Below are 19,841 nucleotides of genomic sequence, written 5' to 3'. Positions count from 1 at the left end.
AGTCAATCCCTACTTCCTGTTATTAACTGCTTTATTCTTATACTCTATTGGGCAAAATATTATTAATTTCATTAATTAACTCAAAAGAATTTTAGAAAAGTGTATCTATAAATTAAATAGATCATTTGCACAATTGTTAATTGTAAAATTAACATATTTGCAGGAGATTCTTGGCTTGTCACTACATTTTTGATTGATTATTCATGTGCAGACAAATTTAGCTGGTAGGAACACCAGCTCTTCTGCATTTGCTGGCAGAACCCACGCCCTTGTTCTGGCTCCCACGCTCAGCAGTCTTTTCTTACCAGAGCAGATGCAACTTTTCATTGATTAAATTTGTTTGTCTTCCACAAATCTCCTGGACCAATTTCATAATTTAATCATCACTAGATTATGATTCTGTGATATTGTTGGCACGCTGCCTATTGTTCTCAAAAACTTATGAGCACTGAAGAACCCTTGCCTCTCAGAAAGAAACTTGAGTGTTTTCTTCTCACTGTTTGAGTTAAGGCACTTAGCAGATCGAGCTGTTAAATACTCCTATTTTAATATGATTACACTGGATTGCCGAAGTTCTTAAGACATTTTGTCTGATTATGACACTTGTTTGTTTCTTAAAATGTTTCTAGAGTAAATTGTATTAAATTATTTAATTGAATTATTAAATATAAATACGTGTACTCTTAAGATAATAACTGAGCCCAAAATAATGAGGCCTGAAGATGCCTTTATCCATTTCCCTGGCAGAAAAAGGCCTGACTAAAAGAATAGCCAAAAGAACAGGCCAACAGAACTGGGTTTGTTTAAAACTGGGATACCTTGATGGCAGAGTTTCGGTGACACTTATTCCACGGGAATCTCTAAGTTAATATGGAAGACTTACACAAGTGTCAAAGCAAGCAGGGAACAGAAACAATAGTGCATAATGTATTTGAGCAATTAACTAATTAACTATCAACAGCCTTTGAATAGTGAATTCATCCAGAGAACTGCTCAGAATCCACCCACACTGTTAAAAGAAACTGGTTAAACAATCCTGGCTCACAAAAACATTTGAACAAACCACAGTCTGCCGGAGGATATGCCACAAGAAGAAAGCAAGCTTAATGAGTTGAGTAAGTTTCTCATTATAAACTATTTGCTCAGCTATAATCAGCCATCAAGTGACTGAGCATATGCTCAAATGTGAGGGTGGAAACCTCACAGCCTCCAAATGCCTGAGCCCTGCACAGATAGATGAACCAGCTGGAAGTGCAGCACCATCACCTAGATAATCACAGACTTCAAGCACTCAGTTGGGACCAGCTTTGAACTGATTCCCAGAAGCAAAAAGAAACAAGTTTATTTTTTCTAACTAGTTGCAATTTCTAACTATGCTATTAGAAAAAAATAGATAAAATGATAAACAAAATAAACTACAATTCAAAATGCAAGCCTAAGCTGAGACCTCATTCCTTGCTCCAGGCCTTGTGACACAAATAAAGCTCAGGATGGAGCAAAGGGGCCCTAAAAGCTCCAGATTTAACTGAGAGGGGAGCAGTAACTGTGTTGAACATTACCATTAGACTGTTCAGATGTTCTAGCATAGGCAGTCAGGAAAGGCGTGCAGAGAAAGAGACTGCAAAAGATCCTGGGCAAACCTTGAAGAGGTGCTGCTACAGAGAATCCCATGGCTATATAAACTGTATTATAAGCCTCACCAGTACACCCTCAGATAAAGCCTAGCGCTGCTGTGCCATGCCCTAACACCAGCACTGGAAAACGTGGCACAGAATCTTGCACGTATTTCTTTCAAACTGCCACTGTATTTTGATATATGCTGATGAAAAAGCCCATCTTTCACACTTCTGCACTCCATTCACTCCTCCCCATATTCTTGCTTTAATGTTTATTTCTTTACACCATTGTTAATTCAGATTAACCGTGTTAAGTCAATAGTTGATACATAGCAGCGCAAGTAAGATTGGATCCTCTTCTTCAAATATGACCTCCTAGAACACAGGTTGCCAAAAACCCGTGAAGTTCATCCATCCGCTGAAGGATGTTACAACTAGGTCAATATTAGTAAATTAGTGTCAGGGAATGTGCCAGTGCTGTACCTCCATGTCTATGTTGGTACCATTAGAATGACAGTGAAGCAGTTGGCTTGCATCTCCAGAAGATGATTAGGAGTTAGTATAGAGCAGGCAACATGCCCAAAAGGCATACAGTGAACCTGTTTTGGAAAGAAAGAGAGTTTAATGGTACGGACATTGACAGTTCAGCGACAGCTCGGAAACAAAGAACAACCACAAGCATATTTAATTTACTAGTGTAGATGTAGCTTAAGAGGACAGATTGGTATTTTCTTTCAAATACTGGGAATGGATGGTATGCTGGAGAGATACTGGGTATGTCTCAGTATCTCTCTCACTGATATTTTCAATGCTGTGGTTAGAGAAGACTGGAAAGCTGCCCTTTCTGTTTGTCCCACTGAAAAGTCACATCACAGACAGAGCTGGCTTGGTACTTTCTGTCTATCTGACTGACATGCTTGATTTGCCTTCCTCTTACTGCTCCCTTATAGCCTTACTGACCATAAAATTTGGTCAAATTTAGACTGTATTAAACTAAAAAGTTTGCCTAACTCTCATACGACTACAAAAAAAGGAGCAGAGGGGGCAGCTGCACGTCCTTCAAGAGACACACCTGTCAGCAGCACAGGGTTTTACCCCTGGTGCTTCCCAGGGCTGAAAGTTTCCCACTGCTTTTGGGCCTGCAAAGCAGAGGCTAGCATATTATCACCCCCAGCTATGTAGATAAAGGAGTAGTTCTGGGCACACAATATCTGGAGTGTCTGTGAACTTGACATGATTTACAGAAGTCCTGCTCTGGAAGTCTGTGGAGATGTAAACCTAGGGTTGTGCTTAATAACAAAAACTAAATCTTCCCTGTTGAAAGGTTAAAAAAATCCCTGTATTTTCACAATGCTCAGAGAAGAGGTCTGTTACTTTTACAGCACTAATATCTATGCCAGGGCAGCTGAAGACAGATGGTCATTACACCGAGAGGACCGTTAATGAGAAGGAAAAGCAGCCCTGTCTGTATGCTTACCCTACTAAAAAATTACTAAAAAATAGGAGAAAAAAAAAAGACTGTGATTCATCCTCAATTTTCAGAAACTGTATTCCCCAACTTTTAACTCAGTCTTTAAGTGCGCTGGCTCCTGGGAGAGTCCAGGATGAAGCTCAGTGATCTGCGAGAGGAAGCCGAGCAAGCAAGTGGTCTCTTCTGGCCTCCAAGTCTGTGAATCCACTGTGCTGCTCCACGAACATTAATCTGTTGTCTGATTTAAAGATGAAGCACTGAAACTCTAAAAGCTCTAAAAATGCTACACAGTGCATTAAAAATGAAATGTCAGATATTCACCTATCTCCCAGCCTCTCATTTCCTAGCCAGGGATATGCTTGCATCACAAACAAAGTTAGGCACTAGGGCTTGAAAAAACTGTATCAGCACAGCTTAAATTAAATGAGCCCTCATAAACTAGTGTCTGAAGTTCTGAACTTCTTGAAAGCATGATCCCTTTTTGAGTTTATTTATCTTCACACCACTCTTTGACCATAGAAGAGATAATTGCTGGGAGACTCTCACCTTAGACTGTGGCAATACGTGTTTATACCTGCAGCCAGACATTACAGCTGGCTCCTATTTCCCCATCTCCAGGGAACTGAACTTCTGAGAGTGATGAGTCAATATAACCTGATTTTATTAACCTTTTCTTTCTGTAAAATGGTTGATTTTACAATATAGTCATTAAAAAGATGTTGAGATCCTTTCCTAATTTTATACAACCCTCTTTGAATCACAGGGATGACCCATAGTTTGGGAAGCACTGAATTACAAGTCCTTCTATAGTCAGCAAATGCCCTGCCTCTCAGTTGACATCTAAAATAAAACTTCCTTCATATTCTTTCGAAGTTCTGTCCCTTCTTTCCTCTTCATTCAAGGGCAGCCCTTCGGGATTTCCGTCAGAAGGTAGAAAAGAAAAGCTCATTGACACAAGAAGGATTACTTATTTCATTGCCCAGTGTGTTTGTCCTAGACCTGCATTTCCCCATATTATTTCCTTTCTTTCTTTTACCCACAGGAAGGGATTCTATTCTTGTGCTAATACTGTGCCATGGTTGTGCTATTTTTACAGCTCTGTTTTGGTGCTTCAAGTCTATGACTTAAGGAAGAGGTGGTCAACTAATAGTAAGGTGTGGGGTTTTTTTTGCTTATGTCATTTTCTGACAGATTCTCACCAGTGCTCTGGACTGCTCATCCAGATACTCAATGAGGGATGTAGGAAAAAGCTAATTATGATAAATGTAGGTTTGTTTTGTATTTCTAAAATAAATAATTAATGTAATAAAACCAAACCATCTAACGCATGGTATGCTGATATCACAATGGGAAATTCTTCAAGTAGGATGTATAGCAGAGCCAACAATGACAGGCAGGATAAATCCAGTAAATCTCACAAGTGAACTGACTACAGAAGCTCCTCAATGCACGTTTAGAAAGATCGAGTCCCATCATCCAAACTTTTCATTAATTAGCTTAAAAGATGCTCCACAAAAAGTGGTTTGTACAGTACGTAGACTTCTACTCTTCTTGCTTCCCAGTGTGGCTCAAAGAAGACCTGAAAGAATCTTTCCTTTCCCTCTCTCTATCTTTCCAATCTTAGAAATGTCAGGAATGCAATATCCTGTTTTCTTTGGTTTTGCTGGGGGGCCTTGTGTGTGCTTTAGAAAATGTTTAAATGATGAAACTTTAATAAAGAGCTCCCTTGTCCAAAACAACCTCGTTAGTCATGGACAATGAAAAACTATTAATAGCACCACAGACAATATGCAAACAAAAAGTCAGAACACTGTTTAAAGTCCTTTCTCTTCTTAAAGGCTAAAGTTTCTCTCACTTAAAGTGATAGCCTCGTTTTATTACTCTGCAGTCAGCTTTTCTGTTTGGTAAGACTGTAATTTCTATCATAAACACCCCTTCCCAGAAACTTTCTTCCTCATCTGAGAAAAACAAAATCAAAACTCTTCTAAGGTTTTTACAATTCATCACAAAATCAAAAGAGATCACACTTTTGTCCCTTTGAAAATCAAAATTTTCCCTTTCTAAAGAACACAACTTTTAAGAACTCTAGCCTTGAAACAATCCAGGCTAACAAAAGAGATTTCAGAGTTAGAAAACAAAGACTTAGCATCCTACTGTGGATGAACCTTTCACAATAAAAAAATATGATGTTTTATTGCACAGTATTGCTCAGCTTCTGAATTCTAATGAAAAGAAACAAAACAGATTTGTTTTCAGAAGAGAGAGAGCAAACACAGACACATGTAAGATATCTTCAACATTCAGACTGCTTATGATGCTAGGAATATTCCTCTTTTAAAAAACAAACACCTCCTCCCCAGCAAAACTCAACTGATGTTACCAACTTGACAAATCTGAAACTAATAAGAAAGAATCAAAGCTAACCTGAAAAGGAAGAGGTGACATAGCAGAATGAAAACAAAAAAAAAACCATGGAAAGGCCCAAATTAAGTATCTGTCTTTAAGCAATGTCTTTTCATTCTCTCTGTTTTTTGTAATGAGAACAAAGCTGTTAAGAACCCAAATACAGCCCATCATCTCATTGGACAGCAAAAAACAACTTAGCAACACTACCAAGTCAATCTCTTCTACAACACAACATGTTTTTAATTAAGAAAGAATGCCAGAATGAAGGAAACCTTGCAAGTTCAATGAGCTGAGAGCACTCAGTGGGGGGAAAGGGTTAAGCTTGTATTGTAAACTTCACATGTTTTATGTTAATGTAACTGTTTAAGCCCTTTCTTGACTTTCTGATCATGTCTTTTGACAGGAAAGGGAGTATTTGTTTTGTCTGATTTTAACTCTCAGGAAAGCAAGCTAGAACTATCCAAAAATATGTCTATTCGTTAATTTGACCTCTGCCGTCCAAAAGGAGCAGTTTAGGCATGATGCATTTTCCAGGGGATGGAAGTATGAAATTCCCTTTCTAATGGAAAAATCTTACCTGGGTAATCATTCTTGTCTACATCCGAGTCTCCTCTCAGAGTGAAGCCAAATCCCGAAGGCATGGACTGTGAGGCCCAGGCTCCATTGAGAACCTGGGAAGGGTTAGTATTTAACCCATTACTGTATCCATTGTAAATGAACACTTTCCCTCTTCGGTCTTCACCTGCAAATGGTGCACCAATAGCAATGTCTGCAGCACAGTAAAAGAATAAAAAGAATGGGCACAGTTAAAATAAAGCAAGAATTAAGTCACTGCAGGAAAACAGACATAAACGGTTTCTGCTATGTACATGCAAGAACTATGACATTCTGTACCTCTCTATGAATTCTAATTTCAGGGCAAATACTCAAAAATGTTCGTAATATCTTATGTGTCAAACTTTTATGACAAAAGCCTTACAAACTCATCCTATGAAGGTGTTATTACATTATACTAAATTGTCAATCCACACAGTATTGCTCTACTGTATTTCCAGGACATTTAATAAGCTTTAATAAACTGAGACTTAATGAATGCCTGAACCTACTTCATTTTATTTAGTCAGACAAAATTTTTCCCTGATTTCTTCTATCACCTAATTAATAAGGAATAGCTGTTATAGAAAATTAATTTTATTATTCCTGACAAAATGTTCAACACAGGCAAAAACTCCACCCCTCTCAAACATCCAGTGAGTTAGTATGCAAAAGAGAACAATGGAATGTAAGGTTTTATCTATACCAAGCCAACATGTTATTGAGAAATGGAGGAGGAGGAAATAGGAGGCCTTGCGCATTACGCAACTGAGCACTGCAATGCTTAAAAAATGAGGTGTCATATCCAAGAAGTGGAACTCACAAAGCTCTTCACAGTTCTAACACGTAGGAAGTGGAGAGAATCATGATTGAAGTGGAGAGAATCAAAGACTGAGATTCAGCAGCTGCACTAGCTGAGCTAGCCAACAGGAAACACTATCTACAGCTCTAATTTTTAGGATCTCATCAAGGAGCTCACACTAGACTCCCTTATTAAACTTGACTTTTGCACCTGGAATTCCTACCTTCCCTCTGAAAGCAGGAGTACAACACAGCTCTGTGACTCACATCTTCAGTTATGAAACGGAATACCTTGGCTCTAGATCCTTCTTAGCATTCTTTATACAGCAAGAAATACAAGCAGGAATATGCCTTCCTTTCCCTACCAGAATGTGAGGGAGACCAACCTTCCCTGCCCAGAGAAGCTGAAGGCATCTGCTACTGCTCACAGGTAGGAAAGAGGAAGTCTTCACCATGGGGTTCAGCCCAGCTGGGGCTTCCAGGGAAATGGGATTCCCAGAAAACCCAGTGAGGGTATTCTCACCAACCACAACCCAGTGACCTCTTCCTGCAAGTTGGGATTCAAGTTTTCTGCACCCTGAACCCCAGTAAAATCCTATGGATCCAGAGATGACTTATCCCTTGCACAGGAGACACACATTCACCATACTGCCCTACAGTCTAACGGTTAGAGCACTGTGCGAAAGGAGGAGCTAAGTCCTTTGTTTTTAGTTTACTGGCCGAAGTATCTTTAAGGCTACTGTTCAAAGCAACTCCACCAGTAAAAACACCTTGCGGCTTTAGATGCAGAGATGCCTCCTTGCAGGTCCCTAGCATTCTGGCAACAGGATGTAAGAAAATGCATGTAGGTAAGATGAGAATGTCACTGACCGTGAGTAGGTGCCTAACTCTAGGTGCTCAAAGCATCCAAGATATCTCATACAATTAAGCAAGTTAGTTTACTTGGACTATTTTCCAGAACTTTGGCTCCCAGTTTACTTGGTGAATGTTTTGCTATTTATTTGTGTGCTGTTGGTATCTGGAAAAGATCCCACCATGAAACTGTTTCTTTCAGTGCCTAAGTACCAGTGGAAGTCTGATTCCAAAACATATGTCTGTACTTGTCCTCTTCTTTCATTGTGGGCAAGATACTCCTGCTCCATTTACTAAGCCTTGTTCAATTCATCCAAGCATTTGAAGAGAGAAAGAGAACTCTGCTTTTAAACAAATTCAACATCTTAACTAAGTATTTAAATTTAATTATATTTATAAAACAACGGATAATATTTTGATTCAAATGAACATGTTAGCATTTAGTAAAAAATAGCACTGTAGTGAATAAGACTGTCCTAAAAGTAAGCTTTTTGTGGTTTGGCCCTCAGTACCAGTTTCATTAGGGTTAGTGTAAATCCTCACGACTTTCAAAAGCACTTACATGGTAAAATGCCTTTTTCAGGCACTGCACAGACACTTCATCTTCACTACTTAGCCATTTTTAATATCAATGTTATACACACACATATATATTACTACATTATATAAAAATTACCATTATATCCATCCTGATTGAGATCTCCAAGGTGTGTGATTGCACTGCCAAATCTACCGAACACTTCCGTGCTGGTCAGAATTTGAGCATCTTGGAAGAGGAAAGCACTTTCTTGCATGTACAGATAAACTTGCCCAACTTCTTTAGGCTTGCTCTCAAATTCTCGTTCCATAAAGAGAGGGGCCCCAACTAAGATATCATCTAAACTGGAAGAGTCAAACAAAGATCAGTGTCACTGAGAGATTGAGCAAAACCAACAAAGTTTGTGCATTTGTTAAACATGAAGCAAACTAACTGAGGTAGGAAGGCATTTCTGGAGTTCTTCTAGTGCAACCACTTGGTGAAAGCATGGTCAACTAGAGAAGGCTACCCAGGGCTGTGCCTTAGTATCTCCAAGGATGGAGACTCCATAACCTCTCCGGGCAACCTGTTTCAGTGTTCAATCAACCTCACAGCAAAAAATTTTCTGCTCAGTTTTAAATAGAATTTATTGTACTTTGGTTCATGCCCACAATAGACACTGAAATGCTATACTTTTCAGTTTATAATTCAGAAGTCAGGAATTTAACTCAGAGGTGATCTGTGTTAGCAAAACAAATTCAGTAGATCTATCCTGCTAATGGTGCTAGTGAAAGACAAAGTTTAGTATCAACTGTAGATTTATTTTTTAACATTATACATCAGTAAGTGAACAACAGACCAAAAATTGCCACTTGCCAGGATATTTTTGAAGTAATACATGTGAAATACAGGCAGAAAATCAAATCATAGAGAATTCCTCATCACTAATTCAAACGTAAGCTGGGAGAAAAAGCCAAAGCTTCATTTCTGAAAACTCTTCTGTTGAATATTAGAGTAGCTGCGGCGCTCATGTTATGTGCTGTTATTTTACAGTATTAAGCATTAAGGAGAAAAGAGATCAAAAAGTCATAGTAATATGAGGCTTATTTTGCTACATTTTGCTACTCCAAGAAGGATCAGTAAAAGATGACAGACCAATCAAAAGATATGTTGCATCTTATCAACGTTTGTTTACTTGGCAAGAAAAAAAAGACGCTTTACTGGACAGTAAAGAATAAAATCAAGCAAGATTGATAGACATGTAACAAGAGGAAATGTTCTTCATAGATCATTCTGAAATATGAAACAATGGTACCAGATGAATTTCTGAAGGTTGTTCTGGCCCCTGTAAACTAACAGGAAAATTCTCATTATATTCAGTGGCACTGGTCATCCATATTGAGGAACTCTGTTTTTGCAAAGAAATACCACTGCTTAATCCTAGCATTTTAAATTTAGAAAACATATTCTCTAGCTCTAACATGAAACTTTGTTCCAACTTTGTAAAAATCACAGAAAACTTTATATACTCAATTCACCATATTCTGAATAGTGATGTTTTCACAGAGGCTTTATTCATTAGCAAACCAATTAGCAAAAAATGCACTACATTGTTTTTCCTCATCCTGATAGAAAACAACAACAACAAAAACATAAAAACATGTTTTAGGAGTAACTTAGCTACTACTCTACCACAGATATACACTATTGTTCTAAGATGTGTGCCACAGAATTTAATAGAGAATATCCCATTTAAATGCCTTTTAATCATATTGTAGAACTTAGCATTCTATAAATTGTGACAAAGCACTTACTCAAAATGTTTTATTTCTATTAAGTTTTATATATTTTTCCATAAAGGAAACTGTAAATTCAAAGTGTTAGGTCACTTTTGTACAGTTCTTTTTTTATATGTCAGATATTACCCCATTGAATGGATAACTAAAAAAGGAAGGAAGCAGAAGCTGACTTAACAGCAAAGGTGGGGTTTTCCTTCCACACTAAACATCAAAAGTTCTCTGCTAATGGAAGTTGTTAGTGGCTTGGACAGAATGTCAGCTGAAGCTGTTGTCACGAAACAACAGCAACAACAGAAACAGATCATTAATATTCTTTTTTTTTATGTATGCCATGTACTGAAAGCATTGCACAGTAGCATTATCATCTGTAATTTTATTACATTGCAGTCCACAAGTTCCCACTGATAAAGTGACCCCATGGTGTTATGCGCTGTGTAAACCATGAGGTAAAAGATGAGCCTGGCTCCAATTAAAATTTTACAAATGAGGGACTGTAAGGCTAATGGAAGATATTTTAGAAGTGGTAGGGAACCAAAAGATTCAGAGCCAGTAAGCTCCCAGTGACATCAATGTAAAATAAGTAGATACCTTTGAAACTGTGGGCCATACAGCAATATTCCAAGTGCCTAAATTGGAGAGAGAGGCAGACTGTCCATTGTCCACCATGGCCAAAAATTCCCTAAGCAGAAGCCCAATGCAGAATACAAGAGTCACCAGATGAGATGGAAAGCAAACAGACAGGAGCTAGAGTCTGTCATGTAGGGATTATTGCATCTCAGAACAAAGTCCTGGGTTATTTTTCTAGGATTTTTTTTTTTTTTTTACATTCTTAAAAGAAATGGCAATGACTGTATAAAAAGCATGAATAGTCCAGGGAGCAGGATCAGAACCCAGCAGCTAAGATGGCTAAGAGGTAAAGGTGGGAGGAAGGCATTCATCTAAATTAGACTGAGCAACCTCTAAACTTGTTGTGGGTAGCAGAGCTACCCGGAGCTCCCAGAGCACTGAGTTGGCCTTCCATCCAGCTCTTGGCATGTCCCACCCATACCAAACTTCTCACCCTCTTGCTTTTCCCTCTTCTTTCTTAGTGCCCAAGCTCAGGTCAAGATAAGCTGCTTCAGCAAGTCCTCTGTAAGACGGACTTTTTTTTTCTTTCACTGTCATAGCAACATACAATAGACAGAGAGGATTCTTCAGCTACCTTGCCTTCTGTTATCCTCATTTTCTTATTCCAGTTTCTCACCAAGCGGGTAATAAGAAATCAATTATTGCTCACCATGCTTTACAGTCAGTGTTTTAGGACCTTTACAGGTTCTAAATATACGTAGCACTCAAGATGAGTCACTTTTTTGGTTGTAAGTACCATGTGATTGGAATTATTTATTTTTATTGGTGAAGGAGGACATTTCAATTGGCTTTTAGTTGTAGGAGTTTATATTTACAGAAGTGGAGTTGTGAGCCAAATTCAGGCTCATGTCCTGTCTTTTAAAGGGCAACAAAAGCAAAGCAAATGTCCCTTAACAGCAATATTAAATCAAAAAGGGCAGTTCAGTGTGCAGCATTTTGAACTGCACCATTAGATTTATTTTGTCACTGCACTATGGTGGTGCAGTTAACATGGATCAGTATATTTATGTTTGTTCCAGCACAGAAATGTTACTAGCCAATATTGCTTCCCTAAAAGCACAAGCTGATCACCTGCTGAGACTGGATGCGGTTGCTTTCTACCCTGCCCTGTAATAAAAAGCAGGAGTATGGGAAGTGTCAAGAGGTCAAAGTATAACTATGGGAAGCTTTGATAGAGGCCAAATAAAAGACCAGTAAACCATTTATTCCACATTTTTTATTGAACTGTTTTACTCTAAATTGAAAGTGTTCTCTCTTTTTCTCTTCACTAGGAATTCAGCCTGTAAGTTGATGGCACAACTTGATTTAAGTTTCACTGAAGATTTCTGATTACTAGCAGTGGGCAACTAAAGGGTAGTTGAAACAATACCCTCAATTTCCCTGTTCTGCCTACAGAGCTGTTTTCCTAGGATAAGCCTCAGAGCCACATCTTCAGCCTTATTAGAGCAATTCATCATATTTATTAATATTTTCAGCATATGACTTAATCAGCTTTCTGCTACTGGTAAGTCCATCATTACCTCCTTTGTCTTTAGCTGCCCAAAAAAAAAAAAAAGTGAATTTGAAGTGGACATTTCCCTTTTGCTTTTGTTTTCTTTCCCTCCAGTTTTACTTTTCCTTTCAGATAAATATTTCCATTGACTATATGTGCAAACCAGCAATGATGGACTATATATAATCAGACATGTTTATCAAGTAGAGCTTTTTGTGTTTTGTTTTCTGTGGGATGTTTGGATCTCAGAGAAAGTCATTAGATTTCTTTTAAGATATAGACTGGGAGACCACACAGGCCTCAACAGCATTTTGATTATATTATTGACATAAACTGTGGTCTTAGAGGTACACAGAAAATATGAGACCTGCCAAGTAACCCTATGATTCACAGGAAATAACCTATCTACGAAATAGTTTGGTTCAATGAGAAGTTAACTAATAAGTTCCCTGAAAGTCTAATAAGTGCCTATTGTAACTAAGATCAATATTTCTCCATCCTTTCATGTTAGTAACACCTTACAGTAACACTAAACTAATCCTGACTCAGTGTATCAGAAAAAATAGGAGTTTTAGAAAGCTAAAGTATTATGACAAAATCTGACCTCAGAACCTTGGAGCGACTTGACTAGTATAAAGATATCACAGGAACTGCTGAAGCCTTTATTCACTCCATTTTAGTTTTGGAACTACAGTAACATTTGATTACCTTGTTCCTCTTCTCATTTCTTATATCCCTAACTTTAAGGGTTCACTAGTTCCTGATGGGAAGTAATGATTTACCCCAGAGAAAGTATTTAATGCACTATGTTTACACCACTAATAAGAAATAATGACAAGAACATAGCGTAGAAAAAGCTGAGATGTTCCAAGAGGAAAGAGTATGAACAGCTCTAAATATAATCCTGGCTCACCTTCATGCAGGCTTACCAGGTTCTGAGCCTCACTAATCTTTAATTCCTTTCTAAAAAGTTAGTATCAATATTTGCTTACTGAAGTCCTGATTTTCTAAAGCATTTAATCAGATTTTGCATAAGATCAAAGTTAGCAAGCATTTTGTTGAATGGGGTCAGTGTCATTAAGCATAACCCTGGCAGTTAATGAGCAGCATTCTCCCTCAGACAAGCACAATGGCTGTCATAACAAGTATGGGTCACTGACACTTTTTGGACCTCTAGATGATGAAAAAGGATGACCAGCCAGCAGGCACTGCAAAGAGGAACCAATGATACTGAAAAGCTCTAAAAACTGAGAAGTGAGGTTCTGAATGGTCTACGTGTGAAAAGACTTACCTGCTTTTAAGAATAGAAGAATGAACTTTTGCCTTGCATCTATCTCTTCCCAACAGCAGCGTGCACTTTTTATTCACTGTACCTCTACTTGGATTTGTTTCCTAAGACTTTAGACATTCCCACTCTGCCATGCTGCTTTGAATAAATATTCAGGAAGATAAACTCACCCAAACTAGGCCTGAAAATATTTATGCCACTGTAATTGCATAAAGAAAAACCTAAGTGAAAAATCAGAAAAGCAGAGAAGCCAAAAGAAGCATTTTGAGGCATGAAGCACCTGAAAAACTGTGTTTATTAATAAATATCAGGCATTGCTTCTATGGATGTTCAGTGGAGCTGAATATATTTGGTAACCTACCCATCATTGTTAACATCAGATACTGCAACAGTGTACCCAAAATAAGACGCCATCTGGAAATAAAAAACAACAAATAGGCTTTCATATCATATATCAATTTTTAAGAAGTTTTTACTGATAAACCTCTTTGTTTCTATGGTTATTAGTTCTAAAAGGTAAAAATATTTTACGTATTTTTGAAACTACATTGATGAAATTATATCCTCTTGATATATAATATTTCATCACATAGTTGCTTGACATTACCTGTTCACCAGTGAAGTTCTGGATGAAGGTCAAGTCAGAAGAATTAATGATTGAGACCTGATAACAGAAAGATATGGGAAGTTTCAAGCACAGACAAAGATGATACAGCATAGCATCGCTGCAAACCAACTTGAAACACTGAAGGATGGTCCAAGGTGGTCAAGAAAACACATCAATTCTTTTCTGTTGCACCACAGTTTTCCTGTGTTATCTTGGATAAATCACTACAATTTTACAAGTTCAACTCCCCCATGAAGAAACTGGGAAAAAAATTGTTTCCTTCCTTACCAGACAATGTGAACAGCTGCAAATCACAGCCTATCAGATAATAAGCAGCTACATCATTAAGCACGAAAAGAGAAATTTTAAGCAAAAAGATATATATACACACATATACACATACATGTATATATATAAAAAATATAATAAGCATATAACATATATACATACATTTACATCTATACACATATATATACATAAATACACACCTTTCCTCTGAAAAATGACAAGGACACAAGGAGTCAAAGACAAAGACACAAGGAGTTTTGGGTCCACAAAACTAGAGAGTGTGTCTGTAGCTGGGATCTTTCTGATTCCCAATCAGAAACACCTGAAACTCTTTTTTTTTTTTCTTCCTAAAAGAGAAAAGCTGTGTATTCACACATCACCCTTCGCTCAGTTTCTGTGTACTGTACCTCCTTTCATCTGGTAGTCAGTCTATGTCCTTAAAAAGAACACTGAAAATAAACACCGTGTATGAATAACCAGAACTTGGACTTCTCTCCACAGTGGACAGAAAGTTGCACATGAAATACCCCAGCCTATGGGTAAACTTAGGCCAGGGTCTAATACCTGTGGGTACTGGGATACTACTCATACTCAAAGCATGCTGGTAATTGGCTGTTGAAAACAGACTTCAAAATGGAGTAAGAGCTTAATATTCAAAGCTGATGCCAGTAAGGCATTTCAACCCAATCAGGCAAGCCTGAGTGTAAAAGCCAGTGGCAGTTTTATTTGATTAGAAAGTTCAAAGAGACAGAAAATATAATATAGCCTTTAACACTCCAAATGGTCTAACATCATTCTCACTATAAAGAGGATAAAATGTGAGTCCAGTACGTACATAGCCAAAGTTCTGTGCTCCTCTCGGGACTCCAGCAACCAGCTCTGAAAGATAAATGATTGGCAGTGAACGGGTTATGCTGTCTGAGCAGTTCATGCAACATGCATCCCATGCCACTTATATCTTCCTTGTTACATCATTATCTTTATGATTTTGAATTTTTATTTGTATCAGAAACACCTGCAAATCACAAGGCATTCATTCATAAGATTTTAACTTTCATCCACTGCATCTAGTTGCTTGAAATACTACATCTGAACTGTTGAATACACTCCACACCTAGCCAGAGATCTCTTTCCACCTACTTAGCATAGAACAGTACAATAAAGCTGTTACTCTGATTCAACTTGTTATCTAACAGCTGTGGATTGATCAAACAAGAATTAGCTGTGGCAACACACACTATCATACAGAAGGTAAATATGATTGTCATTACAAACTCCCCTTTTCTTTCTGGCTGCACAACATTTTCTCCCATCTGTTATTTGACTTGATGCCATGGGAGTGTTTGACAAGTTGTGCACACGCTAGCTATCTAAAAGCATTACAAGCCAAGTTTTTGTGAGTGGCATAGAGGGAATTCATTGAACTAGAACACAAAACACTGGACCTAGCTGCTCTCTTGTACATGATTCCACTCAGAGAACAAATCTTAAACAACTAGTGAGAAGAAAAAAAAAAAAGACCAAAGCCACAGCCGGCAGTCATACTGTCTAAACCTTCCCTCATTAGGATACCCACATCAGAAGACAGCAGAAGGAGCTTCATGTACCAGAGCACCTCAGACATCTTCCTTGACTGACCTAACATTCACCTATTCCTCTTTGGGTTTATATACTCCCCTATGGTTGAATGTGTCTGGCCAAGAGGAGATGAAAATAGTAACAAAGGACTGTGAGGTCAGCCAATGATGCAATTCTTTGTGCCAACCATATAGTGGCTGCAGCCTTCCACTATCAGAAGCACATCTCTTTTTTTCTTTTTTTTTCCCCTTTTTTTTTTTTTTTTAATATTGCACTCAAAATTGTGTCTTTTTTTCTTTTTGACTCCAGAGTGGCACAGGACAGGAAACTCCAAACTTTACAGGGATTAAGCAGCAGCAGCAGTTCTGGGGAGCTGGCTTCATTTGTAGAAATGTACCAGGTCTCTATTGACTTGTGAGTTTGGACCATGGAGCTATTCATATTCAAGAAATCTCCTCTTTATGCAATACTTTCTGACTGTCAGCCTTACACAAAATATATAGCTCTTAAGGTATGAAACATCAGGGATCACAGTGTTTTCTACAGCTAACTGTATGTTTCAACATACAGAAATTTCTAAACTAGGCTGCATCTGTCCAGCCAGGTGCTGAGCTCCAGCAGCCTCTATGCTGCTGAGTAACTTGAGTACAGGCCACAGAACTGTAGAGGATTGCACAGTTGGTTCCACTCATTACTACTCATCACCAAACTGGCTAAATTCAGTGAGCTTAGCTGACTCCACCTATGATGTTGTTACAGCTCTGCAAAACAGATGCACAAGCAGAAGGACACCACAATAACAGATTCAGATGTTTAAGTTACTTAAATTCTCCTCTGGCATGCTACACCTTCTAAGGAAATATTTGCCTCTAAGAATATTGGGCACAGATAGGTTAAGTTTCACCAGTGTTTCAGGTGCATAAAAGGTATGTACCTGTGTACAGACCCAAACAGAGGAATTTAATAGGTGCACAGCCATGTGATTTCCATTTAAGTACATGGCTTCTTACCTTGTTCAGAATCTCCAGTAAATTCCCCAGCAGCCACTGAGTACCCTGTTTAAAAATAAATCACAAGCAAAAAAGATGTTAAACCATTTCTTTCCAAAAATGTGGAAGGACAATCAGATTTGTTGGCTCATCTAATCACCAGAATGTAAATTTTCTAAAATTAGTATTCTAAAACTGTGTGGGGAAAAATGGGAAAAAATCACATTATTATGACTTAATTAACTGTAGGTCTCAAAGAATAACAACACATCTAGCCTTCTTCTCCCCAGATGAGCTGCCAAAGCATTAATACTTAATACTTTCTCTGAAAAAAATGGGAGGTACTACAGTAGTTTGCCCTAACAGCTATTGACACAATTTAGGTCTTCATTACTGTCCTGCATTGTGTGAGAATCCTGTTTTAGTTCTATATGGAAGATAGATTTCCAAAGACGCAGTTGACTACCTCCTCAGGCTTTTGTAAGCCAGTGAGATAATTGATATTGACAGAGTAAAGACTTCAGGATTGTATCAGTGACTGCAATTTCAAATCTATGGGCAGAGATGAAAGGATGCATCTTTGCCTTCTAATTCCACTGCATTTTTTCTATAATAATGTGAGGCAAAAATTGTCTTGCATACAGAGATGTGTGAACATTATGCAAATTCTTAGCGAAAATAAAAGGTACAAAGAGCCCTTTTTTATTACATAATATACTCAAACAGTCTTAAATTACTTAAAAGACAATTCAAGCAAGCAATTGCAGTGAGAATAAATTGGGTATTTATGTAGTCCTGTATGAAATACTGCAGAACTGAATTTTATTGATTAAAACCTGAAATAGTCTTTAATTACTTTAAACTCAAACCATTATCTTGGCGTGAAAGAAAATATAAATAGGAAAACTTTGTATTTGTGGTTATTTGTTTAAGATCAAATAATAAGAATCCTAATCAGCCATTTAAGATCTCAACTTTCAAAACCTGTTGTTGTGCATAACTTGAAGAATGTTCTTCATCCCATTGAAGTCACAAGCAAACTACTGATTTGTTGTTCTACTTAAGGCATAATGTGTTTGAATCATCTCACAATTGGGACATCAGTAATTTAGGGCTTGTTTTCTCATTTATATAAGCCCCTTGCTTTTAGGACATATTGCTAACTGAAAAAGAGCTTAGCTTACCCATGTAATTGTCATCATACGTGGGCGGTGCCACTCCTGTTTGCTTCTCTCGTGCCAGTTTCCTCAGAATATCTTTGAAGGAATAATTTGCAATGATATCCGCAATGCTTGCAGTGATTACCTGACCTGAATTCAAACAGCTTCATAAATGAAAGGGACACAAAGGACAGCCACAAAATAGAGCTAGCAGAACATCAAAACAGAGCTTCAAAGGATAACATAGCACGAATGCAAAGATTAGGCATCTTCTCTCAATCTTTCTTCATCATTACCCTGAAAATCTCACAAGTACATGTAAATAAATACATCAAGGCATTCATTGATTCTGCATTGAAAAATCACAAAAAACAACTCCATATACATTTCACAGTGCTGAATCAAACTAAAATCAAGCATTTTCAGGCTCAGCTTCTTCAGAACAGCTACCTTTTGCAGCTGTAGAATTTAAATGTAATAGACAAATGGAAGTAATTTCTTAATGGAAAATTCAAAGCCATGCATCCCCTACCAGTATAATCAATCAGATCTTCCTTTTTAATGGCTATGAAAAAACACACATCAGTGAGGCTGACAAGAGCCAAGTTGGTAGGCAGAGTCTAGGAATCAGCTACATCACAAATGTCAAAAACAGTTAGAGCAAAAATACACTTTTTCTCATTTAACAAAACTACTTCAGGTTTCATCTACATGAGAAACTACATCTGAGAAACTGCAGTGATGCCACATATATCCTAAAAATATGTGTAGATAGCAATAAAAGGTGGTGTTCAGAAACAAATAGTGACAAAACTTTGAAAATATTACATTTACTATACAAATATTAGCTATTTTAAAAATATAAGTATTTTTAGGAAAACAGCTTATTAAACAACAAATGTGCTAAACTGCCAAGATAAAAATAGTTATTTCTGTTTGTCTCACTTTCTATATAACCTACAGTCTGAATTTTCTCTGACTTGTTTTTATGCTCAGTGGCTTCTAAACAATTCCTCTGTTGTTTAGACTTTTTGAAAATAGACCAGAGACTGGTTATCTTAAACTGAGAAAACACTGGAAATCTAGAACGTTTTCCACAATACTTTATGCTTCACTTCTTAGATCAAGTTAACCAGCCAGATGAACATACCTTGCCAATAAAAACTACCAGGCCCGCCTACTATCAGGTCTCCATTCTACAAAAAGCAGAATTGAATAAAATTACACAACAAAAGAACACAACAAAATGAAGCATGCATGGGAAAAACAATTTAAATGACCAAAAGAATATCAGAACAATGATAAGGGAGAACAGTCCTGTTCAAGCAAAGGATGTAGGTACATGGATGTTTAGGAAAATCCACAGTTAAATAAAGTTAAGATCATCCTATGCATCTTCGTTTGAATGAAAGCCTATTTTCTTTTTCAGAACTAACACAGCATTCTAAAAATTGCTGATTATTTGTAAGAAAACAAAGTCAGCATAAAAGAGGTCCTTCACATTCAATGAAGCAACAGTAATGCTTTACAGAGAAATACAGCTGTGTACATTCTACGATGAAGTTTTTACTACTTGCCTATTAATAGTGTGAATAACAATTGTTGCTACACAACACTGAAAACAATTCCAATGATGTGAAAGACGTGGGCTCCTAGTGCTGTAATACTGGCAAAGATAATAACAATAGCTGCAAAGTATATTCTTTGGCCCACAGTATTTTTAGTGACTCTCTTGGCATGTAAGAACAACTAGCTA

General features: G+C 37.5%; 1 protein-coding gene across 2 annotated transcripts in view; it reads right to left on the bottom strand.

The window, feature by feature from the left end:
- Positions 1-19,841, bottom strand: part of ITGA8 (integrin subunit alpha 8) — a 109,859-nt gene that overhangs the window by 72,835 nt on the left and 17,183 nt on the right. For both annotated transcript variants that reach the window (XM_080578569.1, XM_080578570.1), the window contains exons 6-13: positions 19,236-19,281; positions 18,110-18,235; positions 16,947-16,991; positions 15,194-15,237; positions 14,071-14,127; positions 13,825-13,877; positions 8,417-8,622; positions 6,071-6,262 (exon numbers count right to left, since the gene is read on the bottom strand). In XM_080578569.1, the coding sequence (XP_080434695.1) occupies positions 6,071-6,262; positions 8,417-8,622; positions 13,825-13,877; positions 14,071-14,127; positions 15,194-15,237; positions 16,947-16,991; positions 18,110-18,235; positions 19,236-19,281 (769 nt within the window). The remainder of the gene's footprint in view (positions 1-6,070; positions 6,263-8,416; positions 8,623-13,824; positions 13,878-14,070; positions 14,128-15,193; positions 15,238-16,946; positions 16,992-18,109; positions 18,236-19,235; positions 19,282-19,841) is intronic.

The sequence above is a fragment of the Anser brachyrhynchus genome (assembly GCF_964034855.1).
Source record: "Anser brachyrhynchus genome assembly, chromosome: 2".
NCBI classification, from domain to species: domain Eukaryota; kingdom Metazoa; phylum Chordata; class Aves; order Anseriformes; family Anatidae; genus Anser; species Anser brachyrhynchus.
The sequence above is the reverse complement of the archived record's forward strand: the minus strand, read 5'-3'. Positions and strand labels throughout refer to the sequence as shown.